General features: G+C 33.6%; 1 protein-coding gene across 1 annotated transcript; it reads left to right on the forward strand.

Moving 5' to 3' along the window:
- Positions 1-7,545: 7,545 nt before the first annotated feature.
- LOC120090280 lies at positions 7,546-8,127 on the forward strand. The gene has a single exon (XM_039047849.1). The coding sequence runs from the start codon at positions 7,546-7,548 to the stop codon at positions 8,125-8,127; it is 582 nt and encodes a 193-aa protein (XP_038903777.1).
- The last annotated feature ends 13,225 nt before the right edge of the window (positions 8,128-21,352 follow it).

Below are 21,352 nucleotides of genomic sequence, written 5' to 3' on the forward strand. Positions count from 1 at the left end.
GTTGATCCAAACATAATTTAGTGGACAAGATATTAATTATCATTTTAAAATTGATGGTTCAATTTTTATATCTACAATTGTTGAATAATAATTTAGAAAAAAAAATCTATTCTCCATGATAAAGGACTAAAATTTCATGATCAATCTAGGTTGGCTACCTTACCTGGGATTTAGGCTAGGTTTGGCATTAGTTTTGTAAAAAAGCCATTTGAAAAACATCTTAACCGTTTTTTTTTTACGGTAAAAAAAATTTAAAAATATGTTAAAATGTCTTTTAAAAACACGTTAATTTGACATTGACTTTAAAAGCAGTATACTTCTAGTTTTTAGATTCTCCTAAAATCAGGTAGAATTTGTAATTAATATTTAGTCTTCAATTTTATACTTTAATATACTTTAAAAGCTAAAGCAATTCTAAATGGATCCTTAATATCCTACGAGTTTCTTTAATATCTAAATGTTAGGTGAGGTGGGTTGTCTTGTGAGACTAATCGAGATGCATGTAAGTTGGTTTAGATACTCATGGATAAAAAAAGATTAGTAGTAGTCCAAAAAATCTATAAAACCCCAATTCACGTATCAAAATCTAGCATACGCAAAATAATTATTGCCTCTTTATTATTAAGGAGAGCTAACTGTGTAAGTATTTACACCCTTTTCCCTACTTTCGTCCTTGCTTTTGGCCCAAAGATCACTAGTTGCCTATAAGTTATAGTCACTACACTTATCGAAATAGAAAATTTCACAAAATAACCCAAAATCTCAAAAACTTTTCTATCAATGACCTATTCCTAATAATTTATCTATGACTGACCTTTTGCCCATGTGAAATACCAATTTTACCCCTGAAAGAACTCTTATTCAAGAATACTTACGAGCGGAAGCGGATCTTTCCAATTCATTGTGACAGAATTACCGCATATACATTCAAAACATACTAATATGCATTTATAATGCTAAAGAGATCAAGAGATCATACTAGATGAGGATTTCTTCTTCACATCGAGTCTAAAAGACTCAAACATCTACCTTGAACAATCACCACTTGGACAAAAGAAAACGAAGAAGATAACACCACTCAGAGCCCTCAGTATTCTTGGAGTGAGAATCCAAAGTGTGGGCTTTATTCGAATTTGGTAGAGGGAAGGAAGAAGAGAGACCGTACACAACAATCAAGAAAGTAGGAGATGAGATCGTCTATCGCATAGACAAGATGCTTGATCGTTTAGGTAAAGTATACGATCGTGTAAGAAAAGTAAGCGATCGTTTAAACGATTGTGTAGGAAAAGGTAAGCAATTGTACAAACGGTCGTATAGGAAAAGGGTGAGCGATCGTCCAAATGATTGCGTAGGAAAAACTAAGCGATTGTCTATACGATCGTTTAGTAAATATTGGGAGCTAAACGATCGTTCAGATAATAGCGCGCGACGGTGTAATCGGTATGCGATCGTTTAGTAAATATCGTATATGTAAGGGATCGTGCAGTCACTATTGTATAGGCACTGATTTTCTAAACGATAACACTATCTTTTTCATAATGTCCGTGCACTTGTCTCTTGAACACCGTCAGCTATTTATAATGCACTCATTCGTTATTTAGAATAGAAGAGGTGCCTTTTTATTTCCTTTATAACTGTCCAATGAATGTGATCTTATCATATTCATAACATATAATTAATATCATATATTAATTATAATATTTTTCTCTACTAGATATAAATCATATTTATATCCAATTTCCTCCAAATTAATGTATCTTATACATAAAGTTAATTATATCATATTTAATTAACTCGTTCAATTATATCATATATAATCGAACTGCCTCTTGTCAATTTGAACATTTCAAATTGACCCAAAAACTGACTCTCAACTTATATCCAAGCTACCAAGGGGACCTTATGGACCTATGGCTTGAAACTCTAACGGTACGTGAATAAATGACTAAACTCTTTAGTCCCGATATCCACCATACGTTAATTTCCAGGCACTCCACTAAAGACCGACAGTTGAACTCTTCTTGCCATATATATATTTCTATGTCCATTGGATATAACCAATCATCAGTACGATGACCCTTCACAGATGCTCGTAATTATAGTAGACGAATTTACCATTTTTCCCCTGTAATTACATCTTCATTCTTAAGTACCACTGATCCCTCTAATGAACAATACAACATAGTTTTACTATGTGTGAACACCTCTTGGCCCATGAGAAGGTGTGTGGTGCCACATCGTTCAAGCCTCGGGATCAGCCCTTAAGAGAGCAATCTATCTACTTACCCTACTTTGGGGAATGAATGAACTCCATCTTGTGAAGCTGAGTTCCCAACTCTCAAATCAGACGAATCAAAGGACCGCCCTCAATGGCAGAAGTTTCCAATTCACTCAGGATTGAGGTCATATTACCTATGGTCATCCTAGTTAAGTGAAGTCTCAGTCATGAACGGTGTTATATGAAAAGACATTAACACTTCAAGGTCAAGTCTTATACAAACTCTTTGTAAAGGACGCCCCCACTCGCATGTCCACAACACGAATGATCAGGATCAAACCATCTATGACAAGTCACAACATTTGTAACTATTCCACAAAGCGGGCCGCGTCCGTAGTCTTAGCAGGATAAGGTTTCCCTCCTATATCCATATACTACAGACTATTTTTGTTGTCGTTTAAGACATGATCCACTTGTATGTCACTACATACATGCTTAAGTTACATAAAGACAACTAGGGATATTAAGTTTATTGGTTTGTGGTAAAATGAAGAACATCTAAATGTGTAAAGTCAAGTAGTGAAGTAGATATCATTTATATTATACATCACAAATGTTCGTACAAAGTTGTTTACAAAATATAGGACACGAGACTTTAGGGCACAAACCCAACAATCTCCCACTTGTCCTAAAGCGAAGTGGGGAGTACAAGTAAACAGGTGCAAAAAAATAAAATAGGGCATAAAAACCTAGTGCAACAAAATCTCCCACTTGCCTATGCACTGAAAGTGACCCTCAAACACGGTAGCCGTGAGAGCCTTCGTAAATGGATCAGAAACGTTTTTCTCCGAGGCAATCTTCGTGACAATCATATCTCTTCAATGCACTATCATGCGGATCGACTTTAACATGGAAACAAGTAAGAAAGTCTTCTCATAGTCAACTCCCTCCACCTGGGTATAATCCTTTGCCGCAAGTCGAGCCTTGAAGGTTTGCACCTTCCCATCAGCCCTCGTTTGCACTTGTAGATCCATTTACAACCTATAAGTCTTACTCTATCAGGCTGATCTACAAGATCCCATACTGAGTTGAAGTACATCGACTCCATCTCGAGATTCATGGATTTGACCCATTCATCCCGGTCAACATCTTCATTGCCTTTTTATAGGAAAACGGATCCTCAACGTCTCCATCTGTCACCATAGCTAGGATTTTCGTGAAACCCAGATAGTGATCAGGCAGGTTTGTAACCCTCCCACGGCATCGAGGTTCCCTCAACTCTTGAGGTGGAACTGACCTACCAGATGAATTATCATCAACAATTCTGGTTGATGAAGCAGGTTCTTCAACAACTCTTGTTGAAGTTTCAGTAATTTCTTTGGAAAGCTCACTTAACACGACTTTACTACGTGGACTATACTCCCTGATATGATCCTCCTCCAGGAAAGTAGCGTTCGTGGAAACAAACACCTTGTTTTCGGACGGATCATAAAAATAACCTCCGCGTATACCTTTGGGGTAGCCTACAAAGAGACACAACCTCGATCGTGATTCCAACTTCTTGGGATTTGCCTCAAGCACATGTGCTGCATAACCTCATATGCGGAAGTGACGTAAATTAGCTTTACGCTCGTTCTACAACTCCAGAGGTGTTCTTTCAACACTCTTAGAAGGAACACAGATGAGAATGTATACCACAGTCTCCACTATGAAACCCCAAAACAAGTCTGGTAAGGAAGCATAACTCATCATTGAACGAACCATGTCCAACATGGTTCTATTTCTCCTCTCTGCTATGCCATTTTGATGAGGTGTACCCGATGCCGAGAGTTGGAAAACGATTCCATGTTCTAATAAATAGTCTTGGAACTCATAATCCAAAAACTCTCCACCTCGATCTGATCAAAGTGTTTTTATTTGTCTATCCAAAGCATTCTCAAATTCGGCCTTAAATAATTTGAACTTTTCAAAAGATTCAGACTTTTGTTGCATCAGATAAAAATACCCATATCTTGAGTAATCATCAGTAAAACTGATAAAGTACTTATAGCCTCCTCGAGCTCACACATTCATAGGACCACAAAGATTAGAATGTACTAATTCAAGAGGCTCTTTGGCTCGATAACCTTTTTCAGTAAAAGGTCTTTTAGTCATCTTACCTTCAAGGCAAGATTCTCACACTGGTAAAGAATTTTCCTCTAACTCGCTTAGAAGGCCATTATTCACTAATCTCTCAATCCTATTGAGATTGATGTGCCCTAATCGAAGGTGCCAAAGTCGAGCATTTTCTTTTGGAGAAACTCGTTGGCATTTAGATTGAGTTACGACATATTTAACCATCTCTATGTTATGGAGGAAACTTAAGGCTAAAGGTCTTAGCACATACAAGTTATTTTCTAGTTTAGCTGTACAAATTTCAACACCATCCTTACGAATAAACACTTTATTCAATTTGAAAGAAATAGTGTAATTGTATTATAACAGAAACTTTACAGAAATAAGGTTCCTTTTTAGTTCAAGAACTACAAAGACATCTTTTAATATAAGAAAACTATTCTATAAAGTAAGTTGGATGTCTCCCACTGCCACAGCTGAGACGACCTGTCCGGTGCCTACTCGCAACGTCATCTCACTAGCCTCCAACTGTCGTCAGGATCTAATCCCCTAAAAAGAAGAACATACATGATTAGTAGCATCTAAATCTAATATCCAAGCAGAATCATCATTCTCCACTAAATAAGTTTCTGATACAAGTAAATCATATTTACCTTTGTTTGCCTTGGCCTTAGCCTTGGTAGCCTTCTTTTCCTTCAGATAACGAGGACAATTCCTCTTTCAGCGTCCATCCTGGTTACAGTGGAAACATTTTCCTTTTTCAACCGGCGGTGGATGCTTCTTATGGGCGACAGGTAGCAGGTTAGAAGGCGCATTCCCTTTCCCTTTACCACCCTTTTTCTTCTTCCCCTTTCCAGAGTTAGAAGTTGAAGGTGCAGACTTTGTTCCTGAGGTCGAACCTCGATAGAACTTTTTAGAGGACGAGACAACATTTGCCTCACCTCCCTTTTTCTCCTTACTTTTCAGCAAGGATTGGTTAGTCTATAACTCGTTGAGGAGGGTGGTAAGGGAGTATTCCACTTTGTTAAGAATCGTATTACTAACAAAATGGAGGAAGCTCTCCGACAATGAATGTAGGATAATGCTAACCTGACTGCCCTTATTGATTTTAGACACATTCATTTTTACCACGTTAAAGTTCACCATCATATTCAGCATATGTTCACAAACAGAGGTGCCTTTCTCCATTTTGGAGCTAAAGATGTGTTTCAGAGCCTCATGCTTGAGCTGTCTAGACGGTTGTTCAAACATTCCCCGCATGGACTCCATGATTTCACGAGTTGAGACCTTGGACTCATGTTTCTTGGCCAATACGTCACTAAAACTGGCAGAATATAGGCTCGGGCCTTCTCATTTGCCCGTGTCCAATGTGTACGCTGCCCGAACATTTCGAGTAGCGCCCTAAGGTGGAATAAGAGGACATTCCTCCGTAAGGACAAACTTCATATCCTCGATGATGAGTATCATCGTGAGCATGTTTCCAACTTGAATAGTTTTGGCCATTTAGTTTTTCGGCACTAAGCAAATTGATAGTGGCTGATGCCATTAAGAAAAACCGTTGCTGAAAACAAAATGAATAACCTTTTATAAGACTTTGCAAAAACCACATTTTTTAATTAACCAATTAATTTTAGCAAAACAGATTCCAAGTACTCTAAGTGAAAAGACTTCTATTTTGCAATGATGCCCCAGCGAGGTAGGACAAACATCACCGTTGGGGTGATTAGATGGCCCTTCACTGGGATGAGACATTCTCAACCATTAAGTAGAACCAACTCTTGGAACTAAACCTAATAGCCACCATTTTTTCGGTTCAGAATAGTTAACCCTTAACAATCCTATGTAAGTGTAACCCCTCATTTTTGGCCCCAAAGTCTCCCCCTAATGCGCTCACCATAGGGAAAAGACAGATTAGGACAAGAGACTAAGTAACCTTATCCTCTTACAGGAGATCAAATAAAGAAACATGCAAAAAAGTCATCCTATAGGGGGACACACCCAGGGTGCCACGATGCGATGCCAAAAACTTTATTCAATCCAACGAGGGAGATCGAGGGATATATTGTCGCACTTTCTGCTCCCACTTGCTATGAACACTCTCTCCATCCACCTTGATATTGACCTACCCAAATACCATCTGTTAGGGGGACACGCCAAAGGTGCCTTGAGGCCGAGGATAGATCTCACGGTATGGACTATGAGGGAGAAATGCGAGAGGTGAAAATGAAGCATCAAATGCCCCAAGAACCTCCCACTGAATGTTCTACCTAGGGGTTTATTAATCTAGACAATCTGGCTACTGATGATGATCTAAGTCATTTATTAAAATTGCTCAAAAACAATTTTTGTCTTTGAAATTAAAAAAAAAACAAAAAACAAAAAACAAATCCAAGTAGTCACATTAAATTCTTCAATGGACTGGCCTTAATTTGCATGCATGCATCAAATCTATCTAAATTACCTTTCCAGGTAGGTTCCCAGGTAAAGTTGTTCCGTTGCCGTCATCTTAAATACTCCAGCCTAGACAAAACCCGCCTTCGACAAAAGGTCTACTATAGATAGACTTGCTACATATTAATCTTTTACTAATTATTTTAGTTCTAATTTCATTTTATAACCATTTATAAAATAAACAATTAAAACACTCATCCCACATAATGAAGTATTTATAACGCTTATAAATATAACGTTAAAAAAATAAAAGCATACATAAATATAACCCTTATATTATATGATGCAAGAGCATGCATTTATGTAAATTAAAACATACTTCTCTAAATTATAACATTTACAATAAAGAGATGATGCATGACCAATGCATAACCTAAGGTGGGATTTACTACATGTGCAAACCATATGACATATTAAAAACATACAAAACATACATCGCATGTAATAAATAAAGGATTAATGGATCGAGATGAGCCTTTACAAAGATCAGATTGAAAATAACTCTATCTATTACATTTTTCATCGAGCAAACTGGTTCACAGGCGAACCAGGTCTTAAACCGCCAGGAGGACTCCATCGTGTAGTAAATGTCGTAGGTAGACGATCATCCAACACGCACAAGATGATAGAAGCAAAATTAAACGATCTCATAGATGAAAACGAGGCTACGAAGCCTAATCGTCTATGTGATCGCTTAACGTGACGACAAGTAAACAATTTACCTTGCATTACTAATCGATCGTTTAGTCAATTACTAAGCGATGAAGCTTGTTGACCAAAATGATCGTCTATGCGGTCACTTACGTTTATTACAAGTTGCTAAGATGATCGTCCCTACTGAGAAATATTTTTCTACTATAGTTTCTTGCCAAGTTCACAAAATTGTGTCGGTTATTAAGAATAAGTTGACAAAAGAGAAGATGAGAATGTTTAGAACAACGGTCTTTGGTCCACTGTTGGACATAGATCTTGTATTTAATGGGCAGCTTTTTCACTATTTTCTGTTGAGGGAGGTAACAGATGCGAACCCAGACATTACATCATTCAACATACTGGGGAAGAAGGTAACATTCTCCCAAGATGAATTTAATTCGATAACTGGGTTATGGTCGACCAAGGAAATAGTAAAAAGAGAAACAAGTAGTGAGAGCCTGCGACAACTCATTCTTAGACTGAAGAACCCAAATGATAAGGACATTTATTGTAAGGACGTGGAGAATGCATTCGAGAAGTTCACTTTTACAAACGATGAAGATGTTGTCAAGGTTGCATTAGCATTATTCATCAAAACGTTGATGATTGGAAAAGACAAGAAAACCCAATTTGATGTGAAAAACATTTGAGATTGTCAATGACCCTGAAGTCTTTAGACATTATGACTAGTCGTCCTTCTTTTTCAAACGTACATTGATTAGCATGAAGACTATCATGTGCGGGAAGAATGAGGCACATGAGAAAAAGAAAGTAGAAAATGCTCATCATGCTTTATATTGCTGTATAAAAGAATTTGCACTTGCATCCCAGGTATGTACTTTCATTTCCATTTCACTTTAATCTGTGTGTTATGTATGTGTAACAAAGCTCCCATATTATATGTTTGGGCTTGAAATTTTATTCATGTCAAAGAAGTTCATAGCCACCAAAGTCAGCAAGGCTGCAATTCCTAAAATTATTAGCTGGACTTGTTCTTGTGCTCCTGAGTAAAAATGTATTTCAGCCCAAAAGTAATCGATCACTTAGTAATTATTGGCATCTATCATAGTTTCATGTATTCTAACTTATTTGCTTATGTACAGACTAGTGTTTTGATGAGAATTGTACCGAGCGCAAAGGAGATAAGGTACAAAGAGGATTCGTTGGAAGGACTTAATGTTGAAGGAAGAAGGATTGAGAAGGTTGAAAGACGTGATCACTCTCTCGATACCCATGAGTCCTTTGGGGGGCACGATGAGTTCGACCAATATGTTGGGAAGCAAGAACATCCTCTATCTGATGAACCCATGTTGGTGAGCAAGATAAGCATATAATTAAGTATCATGCGCCATAGAGCCCAAATCACTTTTGCTTTGAACGTATCAATGGGTATGAGATCGCACAGTCATCAGACTGCTGAAGTATATTATGCACAGAAGTAGTAAAATTAGTCTGAAATTTATATATGTTATGCATTAGAAGTATGTGATCGCATGCTTTGCTTTTTATATAGATTTATTGGTAAAAATTATCTAAATTTCATGCATTTTCATTATTATTTTAAATGAAATAGATATAATAACCTGTATTTTTACAAGTTATCAGCGATCATTTGGAAAATCCTAAACGATTGTTTGGATAATTCAGAATAATTGTTTGGATAATCCTAAACGACCATTCAGGATTCTCCAAACAATTGTTCAGGATAATCCAAACGATCATTTAGAAAATCTTAAACGATCGTGTGAATATTTCTAAATGATCGTTTAGAAAATCTTAAATGATCGTGTAGAAAATCTAAAACAATCATTTATATAATCATGCATGATCACTTATTTACTTGTATATTTTGTATAATTTGTACAGGATAACAATGAAGGGACTCATGACGATAATAATAATGATGGTACTGATGATTATGGTAATGTTGAAGAAACTCATGATGATGGTAATAATAACAATAATAATGAATGAACCCCCCATGATAAGCAGTCCAAATTTATCAGTGATCAATGCATGACTGTTGAACACAAGACGACAGAAGTAGTTCAAATTTATCTTCAACTTCATTCTTGTCTACATCCAATAGAAAAGATCAGTTTTGCATAAGCAGCAACACATTCAACTGTAAACCATTAGGACATAATGTTTGAACATTAATGTTTCTAAGGGTTGCAACAGATATTGCACGGGAGTATGGGATCTCAATTCAATTAAACTCCATACAAGTACATGTTCGTGAATGAAGATCAACCAACCCCCCAAATATCCATCGTCCACATTAATTATAGACATGTCCACCAGAGAAACACGATCTGTTCTAGACATCAGTTCTGATTCCTTAAGAATACTCATTGCGTAATCAGTTACAATGCTTGTGCATGCCATTGCATATGTATGTCAGACATAAAACCAACCTTGTAACCACTCATAGATATGCTCTAATAGCTTCGTGATTGGTAGTTCTCGTGCATTTTTCAACACTTTATTGAGGCATTCTACTATATTTTTCGTCATCTTGTCATATCTACAATCGACTTGATAAACCCTGACCACCATTGTTATCCAATCTCCCCAAAATCGGCCATCACCTTGGGATACTGATGGAGCTTAGCCCAAGATATCTAAAACTCAGACAATCAATAAGCTTTCACCGTTAGGTAGAAGTGTGAAATTATGTCCTTGTTCTTAAACCTATCCACCAAATTGTTCCAAATATGGTATATACATAGGATATGGAATGCATCAGGGAATATACTTGAGACAACCTTCGCAATTAAGATGTGACGATCTGATATAATCATTAAATACGAAATGGCTCCTACTGAAACCTTCAAATGAGTCATGAACCAATTCCATGATGTATCGTTCTCCCCATCTACAATACTGAAGGCGATAGGATATATGTGTTATTGCCATCAATACATGTTGTTATTAACAATATACCTTTATGTTTCTCATACAAATGTGTCCCATTAACAACGATTATTGGAGGGATGCATTTCAAGAAACCCCTAATACACGGACCAAGTGCCATGAAGACATACTTAAAGCAATGTTCGTCCTCTACTTCAACCACAAATATCGTACCCTGATTTGCAAGCTTAAGCGCCTCACCATATGCCCTAACAATAGCATATGATACAAATAACGACATCTAGGATGCATCACTTCCTTCTAAAAAGAAGCTAAGATCTTCATTGTCGATTATGTCAATTAGGAAAGTCGGGACCAATAGATTGTAGCAACATTTGATGTGTATATCAAACATATCTGTATCGATATTCAGTCGTTGGTGCATAGTATTCACTAATTCACTGACCGTTATATCATTTCTGACCTTCAAACTTTTCATATAACCTCTAACATAATTGCTTCCCGACTGGTCCCGTTCCCCACCAAATAGTACAAAGATGTGAAGTAGCATCATAGATTTGCAATTAGATTAGTAAATTTTTAAGCAATATCTAATCAAATTTTAAGAAATCGCTCAGTAATTTATAAGTGATCGCCCATCTATTTATAAGTGTTCGCTTAGAGTTGTATACACGATCATGTATATACTATTAAACGATCGCACGATCGTTTAGTATTATATACACAGTCGTTTATATACTACTAAACGATCGTTTAGTATTATATACACGATCGTTTATATAATACTACACGGTTGTGAAGTAGTATATAAAAGATCGTTTATATAATACTAAACGATTATTTAAATGTTATATAAACGATCGTTCATATAGTACTAAACAATTGTTTATATAATACTAAACAGTTTTTCATATAATACTAAACTATCATTTATATAATACTAAACAAGCGTTTATATTGTAATGAATGATCGTCTATATATTGTTATACGATCGTTCATTCAATACTAAACAATCTAAAAGATGAGAAATATTATAGAATATCACTTACATTCTCTCCGTCTCTGGATCTAATGAATGAATCTTGCTCTATACCCAAAGACACAATGAAATGAACAAAGATGAAAGTGATCGACAAGGAGGATATTATACTGAAACAATAAGAGAACAATGGGAGAACTTCATGGTGAGTTCTACAGAAAATGAACAACTAAGAGTGACCTTCCATTCTTGATATCAATGTTGTTTAATGCTATCTGTAGAATATTAGTTGAGAATAAATGTGTTGATGGAATGTTAGTGTCATTGAATATACATTGAATGAAAAGCTAAAGAAATCGTTGAAGGAAGAAGAAATGTGGCACAATTTGAAGAGTTTTGTTAAATTAGGGGTATAATTGGTATTTCACATGGCCAAAAGGTCAATCATAGATAAGTTTTTAGGAAGAGATCATTCATAGAAAATTTTTTTAGAGTTAGGTCATTTTGTGAAATTTTCCTATCCAAATCTTTATTTCTAGATTCTCGTGAACTTAATTCATTTCATAATTTTTTTTTTTTAAGAAAACGATACTATATATATATATATATATATATATATATATCAAAACACTTCCATTGGCAATTACCTTTATAGATTTTAAGGAGTTAGAGTGTGAATATATTTCAACTTCTCATGTGTGGATTTTATAATTTTTTTAAAATTTTAAAATTTATCATAGATTTATTATAAACAAAATTAAAAGTTGGAGAACTTATCAGACACTCTTAAAATTTTGGAGTCTAATATAGATAAAAACCTTAAAGTTAAAATTGAATGATCAAACTTCTAACTTACGTAAAAGGTAAGCAAATTAAAAAGTCGCTCAAGGTAACCTAAATATTTTATTTATTTACTTATTATTTCATTTCTTGAAAACTAGCTATTTTTATCTCTTATTTTGTTATTGTTTTTATTACTAATGAATTTGTGCTGATTATTTAAAAGAGTTTATATTCACCAAAGTTTTATTTCCAATCGTTAGATGATATAATTAAATTTTTCTGTATCTATTAATTTAAGCTTTTAAGTCAATTGGTGACTTAAGATGATATTAGAGCAGGTGGTCCAGAGAGGTCCTATGTTTAAGCTCTTGCAATATTATTTTCTCTCCATTTAATACTGATTTCCACTTGTATAACTTTCTTCATATTTCAAGCCCATAAGTGAGGGGAGTGATATATGATAGGGCCAGTTGCATAAATGGTATTTAAGCCCAAAATAATAAATATATGTAATACAAGGATAAAATAATTGCATATATAGAACAAAAAAGGTAAAAGACTAAAAACTCCACCCCAACCACCATTTCAGGCGTTACTTACTGGCTTTTATCAAATTGAAAGCTATCACTGATAGTTGTGTTAGTTTTTATGTCCTAAAACTCGCAGTTTGTAAAATGATAAATATTTTCTATAATTAATAAACTTATTATTGATTTCATCAATTGTACGAAAGTCTAAATCCAATCAACGAAGACCCATGACTATTGTATGAGTACTTGAATTTTATGTGGAGACATAAGAGTGGATCATGTTCGAGTAAATAGTTAAAATGATCTATGGTATATGAATAAGGTTGGTTACCTTATTCTAGTAACACCATTGGATACGGCCTACTCTGTAGTTGTTACAAAGAGTTGTAAAGTGCTACATATAATGTGATCCTAATTCGTACGTGTTATGACATGAGGAGTGGGAGCGTCCTATGCAATGAGTTTGCATAAGATCAGGACCAAGAAATAAGTCACTCTTACTTTATAACACTGTTTACTGTATAAGACTAACTATTTCACCTAGATGACCTAAGTAACTCGATCTTAATCCTAAGCTAACTATGAACTCCTTTTTATTTGGGATTGCCCTTATATTTGCACAGGTGAGGGTTGGCTCAACAGCACCGACTCAATAAGACTCTCATTTCAGGGGTAAGACCAGACATATAGTTGGGGACAAAGGGTGTAAGACGGAGTTCGCGCCTACCCAATTTAGGGATAGGAAAAAGGTTGTTCTGTCAAGTACTAAATCAGGTCTTGAACAAGGGGCCCCACCCTCTCACTGGGCTGAGAGAATTTGGTTTAGTGATTGGATCACAAATCAGTTGTTCATTAGAGGATCAATAGAGACTTGAGGAATAAGACATAATCTCGGGGGTAAAACAGATATTTGACCCAGCTTACGAACAACCTGTGAAAGATCGACTTGTTGATTATAGTTAAATCATGTGGACATAATATATCTACAGTGAAGGGAGTGCAACTATGGGCTTTAGTAGAGTGACCTATTAGTTAACGAAGGAGATTAATTTGGTCTAATGAGTTTAGCCAATTAATCTTGGATCGTTGGAGCCCATGATCTGTAGGTCCAGGAGGTCTCCTTACTAGCTCATAACGGACTAGCTCTAGAATAGCCTGATAAGTTAATTTGAAACGTTCAAATTAAAATTAAGGGAATTAGTAATTATATGGGATATAATTACATTTTTAGTTTGAGAATTAAACGGAATAGGAGAATTTATATATTTAAATATGATTTAAATATATAAAGATGGACATGTGTTAAAATTAATTTAATCTTTGATATTAAATTAATTAAGTTTTATTTAAAATTAATTTATGAAATTAATTTAATTTTATTTTTTTTCAGTTTTAAAATCAAAATTTGATTTTATGATAAAATTGAAAAGGAGAAAAAACAAAACACTTAAATGGAAAATGTTGATTTTCCATCATCCATCTCTTCACTAGCTCACACTAGAACGCATCCAACTTTGCCTTGTCTTCTCCAAGCATGAGTTGCAACTCATGCAACTCTCTTCTTTGCCTGTTGATTTGCAATATAGTGAAGAGATTGGAGTGAAATTCGAGCATGCAATCTATAGAGAATTTTAGAGAAAATTCGGTTTGAAGAAAGGGTTCTTCACAAAGATTGTTGTTGTGAGTTTTTCTTCATCCCTTGATTCAAGCTTGTTTTGAGTCCCACAACTCAATCTAGAGTACCAAAAGAATAGTGGGGAAGATCTTGAGGTGGTCTGCAACAAGATTTAGAGAAGATAGCAACTAGAGAAGGAGCTTTGGAGAAGTTTTACAAGAGGTATCTCTTGAAACACACTTGTTTTCTGCAAGAGCATGCTTTATATTATGTCAAAATTAGTGAATTAGAGTGCTTAGATGATCCTTGGGCTTCTGTTGTTGCTAATACAATCCTACAAGCTACTATTAGTGTTAGCTTCCAATTTGAGAAATGTGCTATCAGGAAATATCATCGATAGCTACTATTAGTGATGCTATCAGTGATAGTTTTCAATTTGAGAAATGTGTTATCAATTGCTATCACTTGCTATTGGTGATGCTACTAACAGTTGCTATCACTGATAACTTCTATCAGTAATATCTTTTAATTTAAGAAATGCGCAATCAGTTGCTATTCCAAACACTGCCAAAATCCTCCACCATTTATGCCAAAATGCTTATTTTTTAGTATAGTTGCAACTTTTGTTGAAATAAATTCTTGATTTCAAGTTATTGGTATCTGTGAGAGAAGACAGTTATATCATTTAGAAATTCATAAATGAAATTGATAGTTAAAGTTTCTTAAATAAATTATTCAACATGTTATTCAAAAATTAAACACTATCAGGTTGTTCAAACATTAAACACTAGAGACCAGTTATAGGAGCTATCACTAATAGCATGATATCAATTTTCTTTTGCTTAATCTCGTTGATTTCAACGTCATCCAATCCTACTGTCTGATCGAGATCGTCGTCGTCGATCCTAGAACCCTAACGGAAGCACGTCGGAGTCCTCCACCCAGTTCAGTTTTCTCAGAGCCCACAAAAATGGAAGCTCTAAGAGCTCCACTCCATGCATGATCTCGTGAATTTGGTCCTTCATGAGCTTGCATTCGCTTTTGAATTCGACGAACACCACCGATTGGAGTCTTGTTGATCGAGCCACTCGAAGGTCGATTTCCATGGCGAGTCACCCTCGAACCTTAATTTTTAGAGCTTTTCTGGAGGAATAGACCCTATAGGAATCATTCATCTTAAAAAATCTAGCACGAACTTTGGCCGCTTCATGCTGTTGGTACGCCACCGTGGAGGCGTCAATCAATGGTGGTGATATCAGACTTCCGATCTCTGACAGAGGCATTGTCGCAACACTAATGAGCAAGAAAAACGTAAGATCTGAGGAAAATGGAAGAGCAAGGGAGAAAGAAAAGGGAAAAAGAAAGTGAGGAATAAGATGGAACGCGTACAACTGAGGGCAGGATTGAAATTTAAAAAAAATACAGATTAACTGATCCAAATCTGCCATATTTACAAATATTTTGAAGTTATACAATATTTTCATAATGTTTCCAAAATTGTACTATCTTATATAAATTCCCTATATGATATATATAAATTTGTCTTTACCCACTATTTTAAGCTTTTGGATCAATTGATGATTTAAGACCAACTGTTAGAAAAATAATTTTTTACCATCTTTTCCTCATTGGAATTTCTTTCTCAGAAAAATTCTTGGCCATGTCAATAAAATAATATATTTATTTATTTCGTGAACCCTACATAAATTTTAAATTCTACTTTTGAGCTTAACAATAAATAAAGGTAGTATGAAAAAAAAATTTATCCGATAATTTGTCATTTCTTTCTTTCTTGTATACTGAGGATTCCATATTGAAAAAAATAGAGGTGATAACTTGTAGAAATACAAGTTATTGTAGCTCAAAAGTTGGAACAATTAGGGTCTTTAATGATAAAATCTCATCATTTTTAGAAGAAACACATGGAATTACTTGAACACTATCAAACTCATGCAAAAGAATGTTTATTGCTAAAACACTGCGGCACTAACGCATGATATTGCAGGATTTCAACAAGAGGTAAACGCATGATTAAGAAAAGTGTCGCAGGCAAAGTCTAACGCATGGGCCATGCGTCGGAGGGATTCAACGCAAGGAAGATTTATTGATTCAGGCTATTTGTGTCAAATCACCACTTGCAAGCATGGGCACCTGCAGTGGGTGGCGTCTGAAAAGCATCTGAGTTTTAGGCGGCTGACCAGGGTATGGAATTTAATGCTATCCATCATCAAGTTGGAGAAGACCGACGCCTATAAATAGAAGAAATCCCACCAGATGAAAGAGTTAGAAGTTCCAAGTTCTCAACTCTCAGTATTAGTTTCGGTGTTATCTTAGTCTTATTTTTAAATCTTTAGATCTGTGTTGTGGTGCTGAGAAGAACAAGAGGGAAGAGAACCACCACCATCGCCGATCAAAGAGCGGAGGAAGCCGAGCTCGAGAGAGACACTTCTTCCGACTCTTACACAAGTGGTTGTACACAACTAGAATTGAGCCAAAGAGGATAAGAGATTATACTCTGCGGCTTGAATCATTTAATTTCATCTTACTTATCGCTTTCATCCTTTCATCTGATTAAGTATTGGTTTTGTAAAGACAATCAGTTTCTTTATAAATTCACATATTTGATCTATCATATTTTTCCATTGTTTATTTCTTGTTTATGTTGGATGCATTTATACTTCATGCAAAATTTCATTTCGAACGCTTAAGCCAACTAAATCAATTGGTAAAAGCATCTTTAGCTTAAACTATTCGAGAGAATAAGTAAGCCAGCATCAAGTTAGAACGCCTAGTACGCCTAGAGATAGACGCACTGGTGTTTTATTGCATCCTGTGTTTGACGCGTACATCCTAGAGATAGGTATTGTATGATATTCACATTGAGAAAGTGTCGAATAGAGTCTAAAGCATAAACGGAGATAAACATGTCATCTCATTCGCATCATATTCTTGTTCATGTATATCCAATTTAGATCGACGCATCAAACTCCATTCACGCGACCCATCATTCTTTACTCTACCCTTTTGTATCTTCTTGCACACACACAATACCTTAGTGTAAATAACTCATTTTTCCATACACTTAGGATATCCCTACAACAGTTACAATGCAAGGTCTGCGTTAGCTTTGATCTGAATCCCTAAATTCGACCCTGGACTTACTAGGAACCTAAGTTGGATTTATACTTGGATCTGATTTAGGAAAACTTGAACGTCAATAGAGGAGTGTCATGCGTCCTGTTGCACATCACTAACGCATCAACGCATCATTCATATTTATACTTATTTTTCCAATTATTTTATACAATACACTCCTAAGCTCGAATCACGAAATCAACGGAACAAGAGGCAATGCCTTAAGACATGTAATAACTCTTGCTCCAGTGGTTGTGTTGTGGCTTTTATAGATCCAGCAACCAAAGTTCGAAACTTTTAGGATCCACTTTAACAAAAATGTTTTTATATAAATAAATAATAGGTTAATAGGCTTCCTTTCACTTCAACACTTACAAATATTTTTAAAATTTTAGACTTGTTTAGTAATTATTTGATTGTTGATTTTTAGTTTTTAAAAATTAAATACCAATTTTATATATAAATTTTTTATTTTATTATCTACTTTACCATTATTTTAAAATTAAATTCAAGTCGGCACAAGTTTAACTCTTAGTTTTTAAAACTATGACTAATAAATATCTAAACTTTTAATTTTAACTTTAATAAGTTGATTAAAAATGTATAATAGATATATAAACTTTCAATTTAGTATCTAAAAATCTCATAAAATATTAAAAATGCTTAAAAACTAATCGTTGTATTAGATAAAAAATAATTTTTGTTTCTAACTAAACCTCACAATTTCAATTTTATAGTCAATAGTTACATTATTTTTTTAAAAAAAAATGTCCGATACTACATATAAACACACTAATCGAGTTGTCAATTATTTAATATATATTTTTTAAAGTTCAAGAACTATATATTACACAAATTTTAACGTTAATGAGCTAAAATTTTAACTTTATATAAAGTTGTGCTCCGTGACCTGAAATTCTAGATCAGCCACTATTCTCAGTTAGTTATGATTGTTTTGGCGATATTATACAATTTAAATATTATATCGATACATCTAAATTTATATTCATATGAACTTGTGTCTCCCCTTGCATAAAATTTTGGATCTCATAAAATCAATTAATTTTGAGATAGAACCCAATGATTTGATAGGGTGTCTATTCCGACTTTGGAGGCATTTCTACACTATCGTTTAGATTGTTGGCAATGCAATCACATACATATATATATAATTTTATTTAATTAAAAAAAAAAAAAAAAGGTCAGAGCCAGACTGGAAGGAAGCTGAGAAAGAAGAGAACAGTAGGTTCTATTTCTACGTTTGTAATGGTAAAGTATTTTATTTTAGAAATTTAATTAAAAAAAAAAAAAGAGAGGATATTTTAGAAATATTATTAACATTCTATTCGACAAAGAGAGAAAGGAGTAGGGTAATAACGCGCTGAGAGTAGCGCGTGAGGAAAGGAAAGAAGGAAGAAGTCACGTTGTGTAGGGGGCGGTTTAACTTTAAAGAAAGAGGCGCCAAATGGAAATGGGATTGTCGTGCGTAAAAGCGTGTGAGCTGTTCCTTACGTGCTCCAACAAATCATTTCACGTTGTGTCACCCCATCCCCTCAAACCAACTCCATTCTCTCCCCCCTTTTTCCTCTTTTTTTTGTTCTTTTCCTTAATTCATTCTTTCAATTTTCCCATTTCTTAAATTAATTACAACTTTAATCTTTAATGTTTAAATTTTGTGTTTAATTGGTCTCTAAATACCTCCAAAATTAATCAAAATAAAATTTAAACTCATTTTTAGTAGATAAATTATTTTTTAAAATTTAAAATTTATATGTTTCGTGGGACTTATAGTTATAAAATTCTAATTTTTAGAGATTTGTTAGACGCAAAATTGAAACTTCATTGCCTTATTATACACTTATATATTTACAATAATTTAGGAATCAAAGTTCAAGAACCAAACTTGTAATTTAACCAAAATGCATATATTACCAGTGATATATAATTATTTTCACTTTATTTAATATAAATCACCTCAAAATTACCTAAATAAAATTAAAGTTAAAATACAATTTTAGTTCTTGTAATTTGCATTTTGTTCCATTTTAATAATTATATTCTTTATTGTCCAAAGTTAGTTTGAGTACTTTTCAATACTTGAAATTGTAATTTTGATAATGAAATTTTAGTAATTCAAAGGTACTTTTTGTCCATCAAAATTGGTTAAATCATTATAATAATTTTAAGAGAATACACGGAATGCTCATATAACTAATTCTATAGGGAAAACATCAACAACAATGACTAATTTTAAGATTTATTGAAAGATTTTTACTACAATTGGGGTAGAAGGATTCGAACCGCATATCTTATAATTACAAACACATTTGAATGTCAGTTGATACTAAATTATAACAATTGAAAGTTGGGAGACTATGAGTGTGTTTAGAATATATTTTCAAGTGTTTAATTTAAAAAATAAGTTATTCTAGAGAAAATTGGAGTGTTACAACCACTCATAATAGATTTTGAACCGTATTTTAAATGGTTTTGATCAAAAGTATTTAAATAAAAATGAATTTTTTGAATAACACTTTTTTTTTAAGTCAATCCAAATGACCCTAGAATTGTTGAAATATAATTTAACAAAAATCCTTTAATATAACAATTTTGGATGGGAATATGGGACTATTTTACTTGGGTGCTTGGTATAATAATAGATATTAAAGAATTTTGTTAAATTATAAAATTTTGGATATGGTAATAATTTAAAAAATTTATGATGATTCTTTTTAGTCTCTAACATATATTTTATGACAGATTCAATCACACTCTTTGGCCAAAGGAAAACTTTCTTAACTCCTTAATTATGCTTATATTGATAGTAAATTAGTGAGTTTTAGGATATTCATGGATGTCTTGAAAAAAAAAATTCATTATGCCTTTAAATATTTTATTTTGTGTTTAATATAAACCTTCGAATTCTAAAACTATTTAATAGATTTTTAATTTTAAAGATCCCATAAAATGGATAAATTGATTAGAAAAAAAATTATTTAAATTTAACCTTTACCTTTCATAATCAATATATAAATTTAAAAATTTGCCATTCCAATTTAGATATAGCTGAATTAGTCAATACATATATAACTTTTATTTATTTATTAAAGGTATGAATATTCCCTCTTGTTTGAAATGTAATGCCCATATTTTTAATATTTATCAACATTTTTTTTCATTGACAATCCTTAAATTTATTTTTCTTTTTTTCCCCATAAAATCCTTTAATATATTTCATTGAAGTGAAACACACCCATTTATATAATTTTTAACGTTATCTTGTGCATGTAATAAACCTAAAAAAATTAATGTCATTTGACTAAGCTAATTTAAGCACATATAATCAAGATTTGAATCTTTCCATTTCACCATATTATTAAACTAAAAAATATAATGCAATTAACTAATATGCTTTTCTATTATAGTCACGTTTTTAATTAAATGCATTAGGAAAAAGAACATTTATGTTATTTCTAACCTTGAAACCAAACTTCAATAAATATAACTTAAAATATAAAGAATACATGCCAAATATTTGTTCCATAAGAAGTTTTAACCGAAATATTAAAATAAAATTTTACGTAAAGTTTAACCCTAAAAGAAAGGAGAATTGTTTTAAATTGTAAGCTGCTGAAAATATTTTTAAGTATAGTAAAATATCATCGTTCATTAATTAGATAAGATAGTAATAGATCAAAATGGACATCTATTACTAGATGATAATTCGCAATAGACAAAAATAGTGATATTTTATTAGTTTATCCCATTGAAAACATCCTAAAAGAAATTTGGAAAATTCATGGAAAAATATGAATTTATTACCTAAGTAAAAATAGAAAAAAAAATGTTTTGACGGGAGAGTGGGACCAGGTCTTGGACAGGCATAATATGCCACGTACTTTAGCCCTCATTATTACTACTAATAATATTCATCGTTGCCGTTTCATTTATTTTA

Source organism: Benincasa hispida, chromosome 11 (assembly GCF_009727055.1).
Source record: "Benincasa hispida cultivar B227 chromosome 11, ASM972705v1, whole genome shotgun sequence".
NCBI lineage: Eukaryota > Viridiplantae > Streptophyta > Magnoliopsida > Cucurbitales > Cucurbitaceae > Benincasa > Benincasa hispida.